Source organism: Hippocampus zosterae, chromosome 13 (assembly GCF_025434085.1).
Source record: "Hippocampus zosterae strain Florida chromosome 13, ASM2543408v3, whole genome shotgun sequence".
Taxonomy (NCBI): Eukaryota; Metazoa; Chordata; class Actinopteri; order Syngnathiformes; family Syngnathidae; genus Hippocampus; species Hippocampus zosterae.
Window position 1 is genome coordinate 2,572,707 of NC_067463.1, and position 19,839 is coordinate 2,592,545.

A 19,839-nucleotide genomic window follows, 5' to 3' on the forward strand; every position below is an offset into this window, starting at 1 on the left:
TAAACTTTTTATGCTATGTGATCTGTTGTACGGTACTGTATTTCTATTTTATGTTAAAGGTACAGTGTGTAGAATTGAGTGTCATCTGGTGGTGAATTAATTGAATGTAACGACTAAAGGTATAATAATTGCTCCCACACCCCAATGCATTTCCTGTGCATCCCTTAAGACTGGGCTCTGGCAACAACTGTGATTGTGAGTGATTGTTTGTCTATATGTGCCCTGTGATTGGCTGGCAACCAGTTCAGGGTGTACCCCGCCTACTGCCTGAAGACAGCTGGGATTGACTCCAGCATGCATGCAACCCTTGTGACGATAAGCAGATTAGAAAATGGATGGATAGATGGAGGTAATGTTCCTTATTGGCAAATATTATACATATAATATTTGTGAAATGAATGATAATATACTGTACATTTTAACAGCTCTTAATATCAGGCTTCTAAAGCTAGAACAGCCACTGCTATGAATGGGAAATACAGTGCACTCTGCTTAATAGAACACCATTGGGCCGAAGCGCTTCTGTTCTACTAAGCGGAGTTTCTATTAACCGGAGACACTTTATTAGGTACACCTTCAGACACGTCGACGACCAAGTTATGTACGCAGAAAACCCCCTGCTGACGAGTTAGAAGAGATATTTCGACTGTGGACGTCCATATCTTTAATCAAACAACAAAACAACAACTTTAATCAACTTCAGTCAAACATCTCAAATCACGAGAAAAATTTTGTTACTTTTGTCTGGAAACAGGAGTCCGTAATTTTGCGGTTGACTTCCCTCTCAATGCGCTGGATAAGAGGGAAGTCCTGGAAACCGCGGGCATACCTTCTGAGAATCCGGCAATGCATCGTATCGTCTGAGTATGTCCTTCTTATCCGCAGGTGATAGCCCTCGTCTCTTGAATGAAGTTGAAGCCATTGTGACGTGCGTGTGTCTATGTGTGGAGTGACGCGTGCTACCTGTTACTGTATACGGCTAGAACTACCGCGTTTTCTCGCGATAGTGGTACAGTATCGCGATAGCTACACTTCGAAAACCACTAGTTTACAATGTTCATTGCTTACGGCCTGTTCTATTAAGCGGAGATCTGTTCTACTAAGCGGAGTATCTTTATAGGAAATTGCATTAGGCAAATCCGTTCCGGAGCCTTTTGCTCTATTAAGCGGATTACTCTATTAACCGGTGTTCTATTAAGCGGAGTGCACTGTATATGGCATTCCATTTGCCACTTAAATTGAAATACTGACTGTCAGTGTCTCACCAGCCATGAACCTCACCACACATCAATGAACTGAATGAAGGGACCTAAAACATAGGGACAAAATTTGTTGAAAACACATTCAAAAAAGAAGTGACAATTTGCATCATTCTACATTGTGAAGCATATCGTGTAAGTTAAAGCATCAACCCACTCAAAGGTGTCAATTGTGTCATGAAAAATAGCACTTAATGCAACAAATAAAAGGCAAATAGAAACAGAGGTGGTGGAACAATTTGTTGAGTGGGGGGCACGGTGCTCATCAGTCACTTCCAAGAAAGAGTGTATCGGTACTCCAAAATTAAATAAACACCAATTTGATGGGTTGCTCCATATAATTATGCTATTGATAAAGCAACAGGCGGCCCGGTAGTCCAGTGGTTAGCATGTCGGCTTCACAGTGCAGAGGTACCGGGTTCGATTCCAGCTCCGGCCTCCCTATGTGGAATTTTCATGTTCTCCCCGGGCCTGCGTGGGTTTTCTCCGGGTGCTCCGGTTTCCTCCCACATTCCAAAAACATGCGTGGCAGGCTGATTGAACACTCTAAATTCCCTAGGTGTGAGTGTGAGTGTGAGTGTGAGTGCGAATGGTTGTTCGTTTCTGTGTGCCCTGTGATTGGCTGGCAGCCGATTCAGGGTGTCCCCCGCCTACTGCCCGAAGACAGCTGGGATAGCCTCCAGCACCCCCGCGACCCTAGTGAGGATCAAGCGGCTCGGAAGATGAATGAATGAATGAATAAAGCAACAGGCTCAGACAGGCACCATCCAGTGCAATAAGCGAGGGGTGTGAAAAAACACACTGTCCACTTGTACAGGATAAAACGACCAAAGGCAGGCCAAAAAGCATGTGCATGTTTTTTTGTGTCTAGATAGATAGATAGAGACAAACAGACAGACATACAGAAACGATTACAGTAGTATGTTGCTGAATAGGTTGATTGGTTGAGATTTTGACTCCATGGATTACATAACTGACATTTAAAATGTACAAACTAATAATGTTTGATCATGCAATATAACTACGAACGTATTTTCTATCTAACTACTAACGTCTGTTCTATCTTCATGATTTTTTTACCAAATGAAACTGGAGATGTAACTTAGGTCAGTGTCAAATAATGCATTTAAACGGGCACCAACGCCTGCCCGCAATTAAATTCTCTCTCTGTTTGAGAAACATATTTTAAGTAAGCAGTACATTATTAGTTCTGCATGCGGAATTATAAATAAACTGGTGTGCAAATGATTATAACAAGTCAACTACGCAGCATTAGAAAGCCAATCAAACGCGCTCGGAGTGCAGAGGAGTGTCCACACTCAGTCAGTCAGTCAGTCAACAGTGGAAGAGCGGCCCACACAGGCTCGCGGTGAAGTGGACACCCCGTGTGCCCCGTGAACTGGGCGACAAAATAATATCACGTGATACAAAATGGGCAGTCCTCTGACGGGGCTGGGGAAAAAAGCCATTTTCTGGTGCTGCTGCAAATTGTAACTAAGTGCTAAGACCATATCTGGCTCCTCGCTGGGAGGAGAAGGAAGCGTCGATGTCAACTCAGGTACGAATGAAGCTCCGCCAGCAGACTTTGTACGTGGCGACGCGCCGCGCGTTTGCTTGCAGCGAAATCCTCTACACGGTGTCACATTTTGAGCCTCTCTTGTTCGTCTCCCGATACAACCTTGGCCCTGTCAGTGAATGTAAGATGGCTGCTTTGTGTACCAGTGTTTTTTTTTTGAAGCTCTGCGCCCTCTCACCGTTGCCTTTTTTGCCCGAAGTGTTCTGTCGTGCCGCTTGCTCGAATGGCGGAACTCGGCACAAATGGGTTCCCTCTTTGTTGGTGCTCTGGCCAAACAGCGACGCTGATGCCCTAAGAGGAGGCCACACAGGAGCCATTCAATAGTCTGCTGCCTTTCACCACCACTCGGGCTGCATTAGCTGCACGGCTCACCCCTGACAAAGCTTCGTCTGTCGCTTCAATGTATTTTGCAGTTATTTTGGCGGTGATCGGCTATCTTTGTTGCAGCTTGTCTGTCCAAGGACGAGCTGCTGACATTGTCTGTGCGAGAGGCTCGCAAATGACGATATGCCGGAGAACAGTTCCATGAAGCCTGATAGCCTCCACCTTCCCTACCTGTGATTTTAAAGAATACAACGCAAACGAAGCCATTTAGCATTTGTTTCTTCTTTCAGATCTCCCCAGATGGACAAAATGCAGCCCAATAGGATTAAAATCACAGATCTGAATTCACATTTCACCTGTCCACTGTGCGCTGGGTATTTGGTTGATGCTACGACCATTGTAGAATGCCTTCACTCATGTAAGTACAATCCCTGATTTGACGTCTATTCCACTTAACGAATAAGCGGCTTGGATAATGGAAGGATGAGTATCGTCGTAGATGACCAAGTCAAGTTTGGGCATCTTGAAATTATTCATGATACTGCATGCTCAGAGTACAAACTGCTCCACAACACAAAACAATCCACTTGCAAGAATAAGGTCTAACGAAACTCCTATTTGTCAAAAGAAATACACCGTCTGGCTGAAAGACAAATGTTGACCATGTTTGTCCCCAATTGAAGCCTCAAGTTCTGTTGCAAACGCTTCCCATTCCAATATTTGCAACTTAAATTTTGTGTACAAAGCCTTCTCTGGAGCTGGCGGCTGACAGACTCGAACACTGGCAGTTTTACCAATGGGGCCTAATGAACGAGTTGGAGCAGCGACAAAAAAAGGCACACTGGGTTACTGCTATACTGCTTTTGATTTGATTGTTTCCCGTTTATGGCGTGTTTTTCGGGCGAAAAAATGGCTTAACTCCTGCGTTGGTGTAGGTTTGTAGAAACGCACAGTGCAATCTGACTTGATTTTAGCGGCCAAAGCTGCCATAAGGTATAAGAATGGGACGAGAATGCGAGAATATATATTAGAGCTGTCAGTTTAGCGCGTTTTTATTGGCATTAATTTAAATGAATTTTATCGGGATTAAAATTTTTCTCGCGAGATTAACGCGGCACACGTCACAAGCGGATGTTACGTTGCTCTACAAATACACCAGACACAAAACAACAAGCGCGCTGCAGAAGTCCACGCCCATGTCCGTTTTGCCAGCCATGGCAGCGCGAGACACCGAAAACGGATACTTAAAGAGTTTATGAATGGAAAGTTTACTTTTAAAAAGTTGCCATATTGCTCCACTGACAAGACCAAAGTTATCTGTTCTTCTCTCTCTGTATCATACAGGTATACGATGTATGCCACTGATGCGATTGTTACTTGTTTGGAACTATTTTGTGTGGAAGGTTATAGTGTTCTGTGTCCATATAAATAGAGCGGGTGGAGCTTCTCTGTGTTCGTCTCACAGTGACAGTGCGCTACAGTGGTAGTGACCTAGCGAAAGTAAAATGTTTCCAGTGTTGTCATCAAACCAAGTGTAGTCATTCGAAATGAGGTCTACACAAAACCGTAGAAAGACTTCAGCGTAAGAAGGACCAACACAATCAACATAGCCTGACTGTGTTCGGGGTAGTGAACCCCCCACCCCCTTTCAGAATGGTTTGCCCCTGCAGCACAGGGGAAGTGCGTATGCTTGTTTGTAAGTTCGGCAGTTTCGAATATAGTGGTACATAATGAACACTAGTGTCCGGTGTCTCGTTATTCTTCAACAAACATACAGAAACAGACTGCTGTGTTGAAAGCAAACTTGAGAAAATGAAGTATGCAACCATGGTTTAAATACACTGTAGGCCGAGTACTCGTGTACCTTAGATGTGCACTTTATAATGTTATATTGCTCTGTTTTGATTTCATAAAAAAAGCTGTTAAAACGGCTGTTGTGTGATAAAATATTTTCACCGTTATTGATGGACAGTAACAAGTGAAAAATGTTCATTTAAAATTGAAAATCGAAATTATTTCAGTAAATATTTGCATTTGGCACATAGAAAACTGATTCCATGTTGATGAGAGCATTAAAATGGGGGAAAAAATAGGACAAAAATGCAAAAGGAAATTCAGAAACGATAAATGTGTGAGTAATCACGATTAATTTTTTTGTTCATTTGAGTTAATTATGACAGTTGCATTTTTAATTAGATTAAATATTTTAATCGTTTTGACAGCTGTAATATATATGTTAATAGTGTTGGCCTGTGTTGTGTCCCTCTGTGTAGTTTGTAAAACATGCATCGTTGCCTTTTTGGAGACAAACAAATTCTGCCCTCGGTGCGACGTCCAGGTTCACAAGACATGTCCACAGCTCAGCATCAGGTAAGCAAACATTGACTATCATTTATGAAAGATGTTTATGAATAAGAAAAATTTAATTCCCCATTTAGAGCGGACAAAACTCTGCAAGATATCGTATATAAGCTTGTTCCGGGATTGTTCAAAGGTAAGACCTCCCACATTTTCATGAAATAAAGCACCTTTGAAACAAACTTTGTTTGATCTTGAACAGAAAATGGCTATAAAAGGCATTGCCCAAGTTGGTTGTGTTTCACTGTCTTCACAGATGAAATGAAGCGGAGGCGAGATTTCTACTCAGAGAATCGTGTTCTCGAACCAGGGGAAGTGGTGGAGACATTTAACATTGCAGAAGATGAAATCATCAGTTTGTCAATACAGTTCTACGAGAGGAACAAGTTAGTGGATCTGTTGTGTGTGTACTTTAAAAATCCAATTTTAAAATGACAAAATACATTCTCATTACTTATTCGGCCCCTTGTGCAAGGTAGTGTGACATTTAACACCTGAGATTCACTGTCCAAGCACTTTTGTGTTGAAAGCAATTGTTGCCAACACATTGATGTTTGCCACACATAAATACCGGTACCTCAGTAGGCCAAGACGCACTGGTTAGCTAAATATGCAGTGACGCACGCTTCAGTGAAAGTGACTTCTGTATGAAAGGCACCACTGAATCAATCTCTTCTGTTGCATCTTAGTTTACTGGCAAGCCCATGTGAAAGTGGACAGTGAAACATGGTAGTGGCATCGGTTTTGTGGGGGATTTTCTTTTGGGACCTGCACTTGCCTTAAGTCAAGGTGGACAGGCATATGAACAGCTCATAATACAGGACATCTACTGAATGTATCCACATTCCGTACATCCAAATCAGTAAAATAATGCAATTGACAGGCAAAATTTAAAAGGCTTAGAATGACCTGACTAGCGCATAACTTTAAAGCACACGCTCCACGGAACAATATTTCCAGATGAAAGACATGAGAAGACAAATGTTTACCAAGTGTGATACATTGCCGGTAGGCTGCGACGGAGTGAATTTCATATTGAAAAGTATGGTTATGTTCCTGGCTCGTGAAAAGTGGCTAAAAAGAGTTATTCTCGTGCTGCCCCTCGGACTCACCACTTGTGGGCGGGGCCAATATGCTGTGACGGTCATGTCATTTCATGGTATCGTTTGGGTTAGCGCAACAATCACATCTTCCTCTCACTAAAATGTACCACCACAATTGGGTATCTTTTTTTTTTTAGGCTGACAAAACTGTCCAGAGCATGCGACACAATTATAGACGAACAGTTCAAAACAATGTTTTTTAAAAAAATCGTTGAGGTTGGTTGGCTTGGTTAGCCACTCTACAGTGCTTAATGCGTTATAGTTATATTATGAGTATGGATCCGATACGCTCTGATTTTCTGAATTTGCCTACAGAACTAATGAGAAGCAGCGTGCAGAGATGGATGGAGACAAGGTAAAACCTGCTTTCACTTTAGGGAGAGAGAGCAGAGCCTACATCCTGTTTTCATGTTGTTGTTTTTTTTGGGGTGGGGAGTCCTCACTCTGGATTTGTGCTTTGTTCTCAGTCCAACGGTAAACGCTTCCTGCAGTGCCCAGCAGCCATGTCCGTCATGCACTTAGCAAAGTTCCTCAGAAGTAAAATGGATATACCCAGCAACTACAAGGTAATCACACACATAACATCCAATCACTTCATCCCGTGCTGCGAATGTGCCTTGCCAACCACTCAGCATAAAACTGATCAAAAATGAAAAGCTGAATTCTGAAAACGGGTCTGATCTTGACTCGAGGGCAATCTCCTTTTTAAGTGACCTTGAAAAACATATAGTGGCCTGCCTACACCAGGAATCTGCTTGTCATTGTCAATTCTAGCGTACATGCACATTTAAAGCAATGCCTGATCAACTAAAGCAAAAGTCCTGACAGGATCATTTTCACTCTTGCTAAACAACCCATAAGCGCTTCCTTGCTGTATGGATGTGGCGATAAGTGGATCACAAAGTTTCTTCTCATCTCTGTTGTCCAGTAAGCTCTGCTGATATCAGCTTGCTGCAATGATTTGAGAAATGACTTAGGACCACTATCCTGCATGTTCTCCATCTCTCCCCGCTGTAACACACCTGATACAACTGATCAGGGTCATGATCAGACTGCTGCAGAGCCAGAGTTTGACATCTATCGTCTATAACCCTTCCATCCTATGAACTATCAAGTTCATAGGAAATGTGCATGGGCCAGCCTAAAGCGGAAAGTCAAGCCCCAAATGTTGGACGTGCCTCCATTAGTCTAAAGACAGCATTCGGATTAATCTTATGCTTGTAGAGTTAAGCAGCCAAATCAACCCGATTTGAGCCATCTCAGGGGGTGACCACTTGCTGTCAACTCAGCTTCAAAAAACAGGTGAGCCGTGATTGGTTGTTACCTGAGCTACGAGCAACTGTCATGACATTTTCAGTTGACAGTAAGTGGCAAAGCGGCCACCTCCCCGAGATGGCTAAAAACAGACGGACTTTGATGCTTAACTCGTATTCCATAAATGCCACAATTGCAATATTGCTCACAATCCCGTGTTTAGACTAGCGAACTGCATAGAACATATAATTGCAAAGCTCTTGAGCACCGTTCTTCCAATTCAGTACTTTTTCATGGAGCTGTTCATTCAAACATTTTTTTCAATCAAAATTGAAATCTACATAACAACAACTACAATGTATTTCCTCTAACAAATGGTAAGTGTCAAACTTCATAGAGCAAGGCGAAATGGAGTAGGTGCCTCAAAATGTAGCCGTAGTTGCTTTATTGTAGTGAGTTGTACAACTTGCGTGTGTGCTTATAGGTGGAAGTGTTGTATGGGGACGAACCTCTGAAAGACTACTACACGCTAATGGATATTGCCTACTTCTACGAGTGGAGACGGGTGAGTGAGGGGAGTCTTCATCTTGATTTGTATTTTATCAGCTGAGTTACTCTGCTGTGAAAAAGTATTTGCTCTCTTGTCAATTTTTTTTCTTTTTCTTCTTTTGCATAGTTTTTGAACTTCAATGTTGAAGAGCATCATCAACCCACTGTAAATATCAGACAGAGATAACCCAAATGAACATCAAATTCAGTTTTTAAATTCTTCAGGGGGGAAAAAACCTACCTGGCCCTGTGTGAAAAAGTACTTTTGGGCCACTCAGCAGCAACAACTGAAATCAAACATTTTCAATACCTGGCGAGGAGTCTTTCACATCAATACTTTATCCAAGCAGGGTCAGGGAGCTTTGAATATTTTTTTCCCCTTCCTAAATACAATCATGACCGAACTGCATTTTATTTGGTTGACTTTTGTCTGAAATTAACATTTGTTTGATGATATTGAACATGACCCTTTCAGGGACAGCAGTTACTACAGCGGACGGTCTGTCATGTTACCAGGTTACAGGTTAACCCATTTGACAGAAGGGCAAATACTTTTCACAGCACTGTATATGTGCATCAACTGGCATTGAAAAACTAAAAGCCTATTTAAAATTAAGGTTTGGAAAGGTCGAACACAAGGTGGTCTGGATATTATGACATTTCGTCAGTAAATCAAATCAAATTTACCATCAGCCAAAAAAAAAAAAAAAGTGAAATGGCACACTTTGACAATTCTCGGTTGACTTTTCAGTCCTGAAATTGTAGCCATTTTTTCAAACCAACTTACATTCAAGGCTCCAAATAACTTTCACAATCACTTTCATGGACAGGTGTGCATTGCTTGCTTGTTATTTTACAATGAATTTGGCAGTGTGAAATTATGTTGTAGCTGTTCACTTGCACTTGTGTACAATGATTGAAGGAGTGGTAATGTACATGAAGGCCACCAGTGTGGCAGTAAAATTAGAAGCAAAATGTTGAGTAAATCCACTATTTATCTGCCCCCAAATTATATTCTAATTAAATGACTTATACTTGTTGGTACAATGTGTTTATTTTTCTATCCATTTTCAATTATGGGTGTCGTGATTCAGGTCCCTCGTTCGGTGGCGTTAAAATCCTTTGAAGTTGTCTTCTTGAAGATTTTGGAGGATACCAGATTAAGCCATCCTGCTCCCCGTATGACTCTATTCCTCTCATTTCTTTAGGGAGGTTCTCCCATCCACCCATCTTAAACCGCTTATCCAGGGCCGGGTCGTGGGACCTTTTAAATGAAAAAGTGGTGCACACACAGTGGAAATCTTTCATGGAGGTCTTGTTTTAAGTCAAGTTTTAAGAGAATGCATAACAGCACTGTTATGAATTTTTTATATCATGTTCTTGGCGAAGGCGGCCCAGTAGTCGAGTGGTTGGCACCAATTCCAGCTCCGGCTTTCCTGTGTGGAGTTTGCATGTTCTCCCCAAGCCTGCGTGGGTTTTCTCCGGGTACTCCGGTTTCCTCCCACATTCTAAAGACATGCATGGCAGGCTGATTGAACACTCCTAATTGTCCCTCGTGTGAGTGTGAGTGCGTATGGTTGTTCGTTCCTGTGTGCCCTGCAATTGGCTGGCAACCAGTTCAGGGTGTCCCCCGCCTACTGCCCTAAGACGGCTGGGATAGGCTCCAGCACCCCCCGCGACCCTAGTGAGGATAAAGCGGTTTGGAAAATGAATGAATGAATAAATATTTTTGGCTAATGACACCTGGGATGTGTGTGTCTTGTTTTGTTGGATTTGATACAGTGGACTGCAGCATATTGTTGGCTCGTTTGCAGCACCGGGTGGGGATTAGTGGTAATGCTCCTGAGTGGTTTGGATCCTATTTGGCTGACAGACCATTTTGTGTTATTCTTGGTTGCTCTGAGTCCCGTGCTGCGTCACTGTCCTATGGTGTCCCACAAGGTTCAATTCTGGGCCTCTGCTGTTTTCATTGTGTCTTCTGCCCCTGGGTTCAATCTAAGAAAATTGTATTTCCTTCCACGGCCATGTGGATAATTGTCTGATCTGTGTCCCGCTGTGCAAAAAGGATGCATTCTCATTAAGCCCACTTTTTTCCCGTCTGGAGGAAATCAAGGCATGCATGGCATTGAATTTCAATGAAACAAAAAGATAAGTGCTTTTGTTTGGTCCAAGGAGTCCAACATCCCACTCTGCTTACTTGGGCTCCCGTGGCACCTTATCTCAAGCCAACAGTCTCAAACGTTTGATTTAATATTGAACTGGCAAACTGGTGCGACTCTTAAATCCATCTTTTTTTTCCTTAAGCAGATGGTCTCTTCTTTCTCAACACCAGTCATCCTTGCCTTTGTTACAACTGGGTCAGGTTACTATAATGCACTTTATTTTGGAGTCAGCCTGTCCAATCTCAAGTGTATCCAGTTGGTTCAAAATGTTGCTGCTCGCCTCCTGACTGTTGCTCGTAAGGAGCACATGATCTCCAATTCTTGCCTCCCTGTATGTTTTAGTTTTTTTTTTTTAAGGAGGCCTTTATTTGTTTTTCAATGGTCTTGCCCAACCTGCTGAGAGAGCATTTTCTTTTTCCATTGCTCGTCCCTGTCTTTGCAGCCATGCCTAAATGTTAGGCAAGCCCCCTCTCTGCCCATTTTTAATACTTAAAAAACCCTTTTAACTGTATGGCTTTTGACTCGGCATGATAATTTGTATTTAGTGTTTTGTGGTGTTTCCTGTTTTTGTTTATTTTTAAGTGACCGTTACTGTATGACTAATTTTTACTCCATGTACGGCTCTTTCAACGCAGCAATGGTTGTTGAAAAGCGCTCTATAAATTTGAGCTGAGCTGCTCTGACACGGTGGCAGGCGAAGTGGTGGGAGAGTGGGTGGCGGCCCTGTTGATGAATAAATAAGAGGCCTTTGTCCGGCCAAGAATACATGACATCCATGGGAATAAACCCTTTCTATATTGTCAATCGAGCAAGTGATAGGCATCCAGCACAATATACGGTGTAGCCAAAGGCAGAAATTTGCGTCCACAGTATTCTATGGATCATCCCACCCCTCCAGCAACAGTGCTCTGCGCACCATTGTTCAGCCTCTGACATCTGAGATTGGACCGCTTAGTTCAAAGTGAATGCCGCAAATATATGTTGTGTACTTGTGTGCAGACTGGACCCATTCCCCTGCAATACCTGGTCAAACCCACAAGGAAGCGTAGATGGCCATCCCAGTCTGCCGTCCAGGGCCACTCTGATGGCGTCAACACCAGCCCGACCTCAGAGAGCGATTCACAAAGCGACAAAGTCCACAGTCCCACGTCGGCTCAGATACCCCGAACCTCCACGCAATCCAGCCCCGCGCCTCACACCCTCTCTCCTGCCATCCAGAACTCCAATGGTACCACTGTGTCCAACAACACTCAGCGACACGCTCTCTCCTCCAAACAGGGAGCCACTCGAAAGGTGACCGTTAACGGGACAAACTCTGCTGCCAGCAAAGAGGAGGCCAGGGTAGGAGAAAAAAGCGGGATGCCTCCTACAACCTAATGTCTGCGCATGACACAAGGGAGGACAGTATTTGGATTGCTCCCCTCTCAAGAGCGAAAATACAAACTGGAGCCTTCTTTCTTTTGGGATAAAGAGGGAGTTTTCATCTTTCACCATGAGACTCAAAGTGTGCAGCCAAATAGATACATGTGGGTGTGTGAATTAGACTAGAACAGAGCACACATAAGGACTGTACAGTATGTATCAAGTGTGGACATGTGTGCGTACATATGTATAAACGTATCTTTTATACAAGACATTGTAATCATTTTGTATTGTATATGCAGTGGTTGTTTCATTTCCACCGTTCAATTTGTACATTCATTTGGCTTCTGTAAAACTTGAAGAAGATAGAAGTGAAAATTGCTGCACCATTTGGATATAAAGGTAAAAAAAAGAAGTAATTCTTGCCTTGTCATTCAATAACTGCTGTATAAGTGTCCAGTATAAGCAAGAACCCGTGAGGTAACATGTTCATGACAAAAACTGTTGATGCACTTTCCTTGAGTCTGGCCACAAAGTATTTGCCACCATGAGTAGCTTTCACTTTTTAAGCACTCCCGCAATCGCTTGCTCTCCTGTGAGCGCGAGTGTCTGCGTGTGTGTCAGACTGTAATTTTGTCCCATGCCAGAAGAACTCGAAAGGGATTTGAATACATGGCCATGTATTTTGTTTCATAAAATTCAACATTCCTTTTGCTTCCGTTCCAACAACAAAACAATGCTTTAAAAATAAAAACAGCGATTTGTGCATGTTTTAGGTCAATAAAATGTTTACTAGGTTATTTGGAACGGTGTCTAATTAATCATTTCCTGAGGTCAGGAAGTTGTGAAACATACTGTGAAATAAAGTTCAATGCTGGCAGTTTTAAGATATTTATTATGCTTAATTTATCTACATCCCAAAGATAAGCTTTGACGAAGAAACCATTCACTTAACTGTTAACTAACACTCACAAACTGTCTTGACCAGTGGTTCTTAAACTGCGTTCGATCGAAGCCCGGCGGTTCGATGAATCGGTCTCGGGGGTTCAACAGGAACCTCTGTCATGGAGGTTCAGACACACCGGACTCAACATGTCAATTTGTTATGACACACCCACTTGGCCATCGCTGGCTGCAGATGGATCAAATTACAATCAGTGCTGCGGGAAATTTAGGTTGTTCATTAGTCACTATCACGACAGTCACATGTTATGTTGTATGATTTATTTTTAGAATGTTTTCATGGTAACTATGTTGAGCAAAAAAAAAAATTGGTCGTACAAATATGTACCACATGGATTCACATGCATCACGGAACGTGATGGGACTCAGCATCCTATTTACATGATTTGTCATGCCAAGTTGAGCAACTCTAGTCTCGCACCGGCAAAATTGAAAGAACATGAATTTTTATTTTTCAGTAATGAAGGGTTCGATTAATGTGCATATGAACTGGTTGGGTTCGGCACCTCTAATAAGGTTAAGAACCACTTGGTCTAGAGGTTTGCCAATGTAGGAGATTTAAATGGAAACCATTGACATTTATATAAATGTAAATATGCATTTATAACCGTTGTTCTAAATGTCCAGTGAAATTGGACATTTCAGTTTGGCCAAAAAGGCACTTTAATAGCAAGATGCGTTTTAACTATTAGCTTGGTTCATGCAGTGGGGCAGATATGATGAAGTCCTGCTTGTGCGTGCCATCGCAGTATGGACGGTTGTTTGTGTATTTGCAGCCACACAGCCAAACTGTGGTGTCTTTCTCCGGGACAAAGCGTAGTGGCGACAGGCCCTGGGCTTTGGTCTTGTGTGTTCCATCGCAGAAAGGCTGAAAGATTCACAGAAAATACACAATGTGTACAATGCACTTTCAAACCCATACAGGTACTGTGAAAAAATACTTGCCCCCTTCCTGATTTCTGTCTTCACTTGCATATTTATCCTCACACAAAGACTTCAGCTAATCAAACCAATTTTAATAACACACAGAGACAACCCAAGCAAATACAAAATGCAGTTTCTTAACAGCCAATTTTTTAGACACACACACACACTAAAATTCAAACCATCTCCAGATCTCAACCCCATCGAAAATCTTTGGTTGGAGTTGAAAGTCCAGTGACAGCCCCAAAATGTCACTGCTCTCAAGGAGAGCTGCATGGGCCAAAATACTAGCAACAGTGTGTGAAATCTTAAAAGAAAACTTTGATCTGGGTCATTGCCAACAAATGGTTGTGGAAATTGTAGAAACTCTAAGCGACAATTTCTCACGTTCGCACTCTGAGTGTGTCGTTTTTTATTAGCAATGCCCAAAAAAAAAGTCCCGCGCAAAATGAGACCAGACGAAAGTCAGTTTCCATAGAAACAAACAGACTAACATGGCGGTCCTTAAAGGGACTGCAATTATTTCTACCCCGTTACCAAATTATCGTGAACTCTCTAGTCTAGCATATGAAAACCTGGCATTCACACGTTTGTAGTTGGTGGTGAATTATGCATATAGAAGTCACTAAAGGGTACATTATATTGATATAAACTATTGTTATTGACAAAATACTTATTTTCCACCATAATGTGCAAATAAATTATTTTAAAATGAGACAGTGATTTTCTGGATGTTTTCCCGCATTTTATTTCCCATAGTTGAGGTATACCTATGAAGAAAATTACAGGCCTCTCGCATTATTTTAAGCGGGAGAACTTGCACACTTGGTGGCTGACGAAATACTTTTTTTGCACCACTGTACACAATGTCAACTACAACACAATAAATTAAAGCAATATCTCTCGAATGCAAACAAAACTCTGCATTATATTATGCAAAGGTTTTCATTTTATTACCTTGGCTTCCCCCATGAGCCATAAACAACATAAGTGGTATTGAAAAAGTATGCCCTAATTGTACACGTGTTTAATTGTAACCCAATTTAATTATACAATACAAAGCGCAGAGAACATATATTCTAGTTCAGGGGTGGGCAAACCTTTTGGCTCAGGGGCCACATTGACTTTTAAAATTTGATCGATGGGCCAGCACAAGATAGATTTATTAACATATCAGAACATTCATTCATTCATTCATCTTCCGTACCGCTTGATCCTCACTAGGGTCGCGGGGGGTGCTGGAGCCCATCCCAGCCGTCTCCGGGCAGTAGGCGGGGGACACCCTGAATCGGTTGCCAGCCAATCGCAGGGCACACATAGACGAACAACCATCCACGCTGACACTCACACCTAGGGACAATTTAGAGTGTTCAATCAGCCTGCCACGCATGTTTTTGGAATGTGGGAGGAAACCGGAGCACCCGGAGAAAACCCACGCAGGCCCGGGCAGAACATGCAAACTCCACACAAGGAGGCCGGAGCTGGAATCAAACCCGGTACCTCTGCACTGTGAAGCCGACGTGCTAACTACTGGACTACCGGGCCGCCCATATCAGAACATATTAAACATAAACAGAACAAAAGCATTAAAGTATTGACATACTTTTTAATGGGAGCAGTCTGGTTGGAATCATGTTGTCGCAATTCTCAGAACAGATCTGAGGTGTTCATCACTCATCCTTTGTTGGTGTTCATCACACTACAAGTCTGTTCACACACATGTCGAGCCAAACAACACTGGCATTCTCCGAGCCATAGTCTGGATGTTTGGAAATTTGGCTGCACTTAAGGAAGCATAAAACTCATCCAGTTTCAGGAAGTGTAACTTGTCCTTTAACATCATGTCACATTGGAGATCTATCAGTTCCAACTGCAACTCCTGTGGCACTGTCCGGGTCTTGTGAGAAGGGACATGACACCAGCTGAAGTGCCCTGTCAATTTTTCCAAAATCACAAAAGCGACGGCAGAATTCCTCATGCAGGTCCATCCAGTGATTTACTGTATTTTTTCACATGTTGTGGGGCCTCCTTTAACGTAGCCAGTGTGGGGAAATGAGCAAATGACTCGGCTGACATTTGCTTCGAAAATAAAATCAGCTTGCTTTTGAAGGCTTTGACGTTTGCTTGTATTTCATGCACAAACTGTTTTTTCCCTTGGAGCTTCATATTCAGTTCGTTCATATGTGTCAGTATGTCCACAGTAAAAGCAAAATCACAAAGCCGACATACTTTCCCCAACTTAACCAGCGGATATTAGAATCGGACAATAAGTCCGTGCAATCAGCGTCAGCTTCTTCAAGGAATTGAATACATTGACGATGGTGAAGTCCCCTTGCTCGAATAAAATTGACAAGTTTCACAACTGGCTTCACTACGTGGTCAAGCTGTAGCACTGATTTACACAGTGCTTCGTGGTGAATTATGCAGTGTAGGAAAATTACCTCCTGCTCAAGGTTGTCCTCTTTCACCCTGTCCTGAACTCTCTTCAGCATCCCAATATTTTTTCCTGTTAGATTCGGTGATCCATCTGTGGTAACGTTGGTGAGCGTTCTCCAAGGTAATTTATGCCCCTGTATGACCGCTTGCTGGTTCTTGCTAGTTTGAATGTCAGTAAAAAAACTTGTCATCGTGCTTGCTTCTTGGATGGAAGTTGATCGAGTAAAGGTGTTTTGTTGAGCCTGCAAACTTGCTGGCAACCTGTCAGCGGTGGCTGTACCTTCTTGTGCTGAAAGGTTGCTTGCGTAATTAGCATGTTTAGTAGAAAAGTGACGGCTGATGTTTCTTTTAAAACCGCAACAGTTTCTTGGCATATGAGACGACATACAGTCTTGGATCGGACTTCGGTAAAAAAAATTTTAGGCCTTCCTTCTTAAACACCCGGCACTCACTGTCGACTTTTCTTTGACATTGCTGCAGATGGCTTGCGATCTAACCAGTAGAAGTAGAGCGATTACTGAATTGGAAATGGCTCACTCTCTAGAGTGCTCTCTCTCTCTCCCTCTTTATGGCAAGCCATTTGAGCATTTATTCCAAATCCCTGATATCAAACATGAGTGTGTTACACTAGTTCGATATCTTTCAGCACATGTTCGACACTCAGACACACTAGTGACACACTTTGTCAAACTAGTTGCACAGAAATCTTCACTAGCCACTCATCTTTGGCAACTAGTGCCACTTTTGTCCAACTAGTGCTGACAAAATTCTAACTAGTGACACCTGGAAGCACACAAGCAGAGGGAACTTCCCAGCTAGTCAGCTTTTTTATGCCCTAGTGGCCCAACTAGACCAAACTAGTGAGGTTCAAAGTCTTACTAGTTTACTAGTAAGGTTTAAAAAGTGTTAACATGTTAGCTAGTGAAACATGGATTGTTCTAACATGTTAACTAGTGGCCTATGATTTCCGGCACTAGTTAACTAGTGGGAGCTGAAATATCCACTAGTTAACTAGTGGAGGATAAAACATTGATAGTGCACTAGTTTAAGACCGTTAAAGCCTTGATATCCAACTAGTGAGTCCAAAAATGTTACTTGCTCACCAGTGATGCCCCAAATATCCACTAGTTCCACTAGTGTGACATTTTGACTTCACTAGCCGAACTAGTGAAGTCAAAATGTCGCACTAGTGGAACTAGTGGATGTCACCCTACAGCCCCCCACCCTAGTTAAGTAGTCGTTTGATTTAACTAGTTAACTAGTGATGGCAAAATGTTCACTTGTACAACATGTGAAACACTAATGGCTCACTGGTCACACTAGTTACGCTAAATGCTAATCAGGAGGCAGGACAGTGCCAGAAGTGAACACCTCCTATTGGGTCCATGATAAGAGCTCCACCCAGCAAAAAATTAACCCTTTAAAACCTGATTCTGAGCTTTCACAATTATTTACCGCCATTTGCGTAATATCTATAGTATACAGAAGGAATCAAGCAATTCTTACCAGTCAATGTATCTGTAGGTGATGTTTATTTATTATGTACACAGAGATCAAGAGTAATGGTACAGCTCTACAGTATCTTTCCACTTTTATATATGTATACTATACTGAATAAAATTAATAGGGCACCATATAATGCAACCGTTCTGTAACTAGTGCTGAAAGAGATCGAACTAGTGTAAGACACTCATGTTTGATATCAGGGATTTGGAATAAATGCTCAAATGGCTTGCCATACCCTCTCTCTCATTCTTTCGGGGTACAGGCACTGCAAAATAAAGTCACGACGCCGCTTGGTGTTGAACGCCAGTCATTTCAAGTATAAACGAAATAAATTGCGGGAATTCACATCAAACCTTGTACTGTATTCTGAACCAATCTTCGGCGGGCAGGATTAAAAAGCCCAACGGGCCGGATCTGGCCCGCGGGCCGTAGTTGCCCATCCCCGTTCTAGTTACATATAGCATTTACCTGCTTCTTGCTGTGTCCACAGGTGCACCAAGAGTAACGCTTTCCACCAACAAGATCCACTTTGAAAGGCTTCTTGGAGGGGATGACCGGTTTAGGCGGAATTGTGGAGAGATGGACCTGATGACAGTTGCACATACACTTCTTTTAATTACATTTAAAAAAACTTTTGTACGGATACATCTATTATTGGTCCTGCTATTCGGATTGCCTTCAAAGTCACAAGTGAGGCGTCGCCTATACCACTGGTCTTTGGACTGAAAAACATGACTACTTCATCGAATTAAATATTTACAGCATTGTTCTTTTGTACTCACTACGCACATTCGTCAGTCCAACCAAACACACTATAGTTGTTGTTTCGAAGGTGACGACAGTACCACGCAACCATTAAAGATTCGAAGTAAAACTGGAATTAACGCAGCTCGAAACCACATCAGAAGTAGGAATGCGTCATGTACAATTCGGTATTTGCACAACAGTAAATAAAACGTAATTAGTACACACAGTAAAGTAGTGACTCCCAACCTTTGAGCCAAGGCACACGTTAAATTCGAAAAATTGCACGTCATACCACCAAACAGAATTGTCACAAAAAGAGGATAACTATGTCAATTTAAAAATGTTTGCCATCTAACAGAAGATCGTTTATTTGCTATTTCTGTCACTACTTGCTGGCATGGATAGAGGGTCCAATATACATTCTTTGTTATTAATAATTTTCTCACCAATCAAGTGAAATTTGATAAGTTCCAACAGCTCTAAATGTGCCCATGCACACTGGTTGGTAATCACTGCCGTAAAGGGTTCAGTTTACCTTTGAAACCATAGTCGTCATCAGAGCTTGTTTCAAAATTGAAGAAATACATCTGTGGTCTAATTTGGCCACCAGGTTGTTCAGTTTTCCAATTGTCATGTTCATCCACTGCTGGAGTTAATAATCGTATCCTCTCGCTCACTCCACTCAACACAACACACCATTACCAGAACAGTAAATGACAATGGCTGCTTCTCTGTCAGAGCCGTTCAATAAAGCGATATCATAAAAATACAGTAGTGCCCTAACTTTACATAAGTTGTTTCATCTTGATCTAGATGGAAGGAAGGTTGCGGCGCTTTGGTAAGAATACCTTGATAAATCAAGCGTCAAACATCAAGCCAATCAGAAGGCCGATACAGTTTGAGTGGCAGGTCAACAAGGTAATAGGCGCGACGAAACAACTGCAGTCGTGAAACATACACTCATTTGATTGGTTGATGGTCTCGTGCCAGAAACAGGAAGCGGAAGCTATTGGTGCATTCGAGGATAATGGAAGATCGGATTTTCCCCCATTTCCGACTAGGAAAAGAGCACTGGAACACCCCTTTTGCACTGAGAGGTCCGGGTTGGAGGAGTCGGAAACAAAGGACCCCGAGTTTACCGGACTTGACATCGATACAGTTTGAGTGGCAGGTCAACAAGGTAATAGTCACGACGAAACAACTGCAGTCGTGAAACATACACTCATTTGATCGGTTGATGGTCTGGTGCCAGAAACAGGAAGCGGAAGCTATTGGTGCATTCGAGGATAATGGAAGATCGGATTTTTCCCCATTTC

General features: G+C 42.4%; 2 protein-coding genes across 2 annotated transcripts; one reads left to right on the top strand and one right to left on the bottom strand.

Moving 5' to 3' along the window:
• Positions 1-2,587: 2,587 nt before the first annotated feature.
• LOC127613012 (polycomb group RING finger protein 2-like) lies at positions 2,588-12,834 on the top strand. Its single transcript, XM_052083897.1, has 9 exons — positions 2,588-2,817; positions 3,450-3,577; positions 5,433-5,529; positions 5,598-5,653; positions 5,774-5,903; positions 6,936-6,975; positions 7,088-7,186; positions 8,359-8,439; positions 11,585-12,834. The coding sequence occupies exons 2-9, from the start codon at positions 3,460-3,462 to the stop codon at positions 11,960-11,962; spliced, it is 999 nt and encodes a 332-aa protein (XP_051939857.1). The 5' UTR covers positions 2,588-2,817; positions 3,450-3,459; the 3' UTR covers positions 11,963-12,834.
• LOC127613027 (CDGSH iron-sulfur domain-containing protein 3, mitochondrial-like) lies at positions 12,823-19,377 on the bottom strand. Its single transcript, XM_052083914.1, has 3 exons — positions 19,059-19,377; positions 18,245-18,361; positions 12,823-13,778 (listed from the first exon to the last, which is right to left on the bottom strand). The coding sequence occupies exons 1-3, from the start codon at positions 19,161-19,163 to the stop codon at positions 13,599-13,601; spliced, it is 402 nt and encodes a 133-aa protein (XP_051939874.1). The 5' UTR covers positions 19,164-19,377; the 3' UTR covers positions 12,823-13,598.
• Between the last annotated feature and the right edge of the window lie 462 nt (positions 19,378-19,839).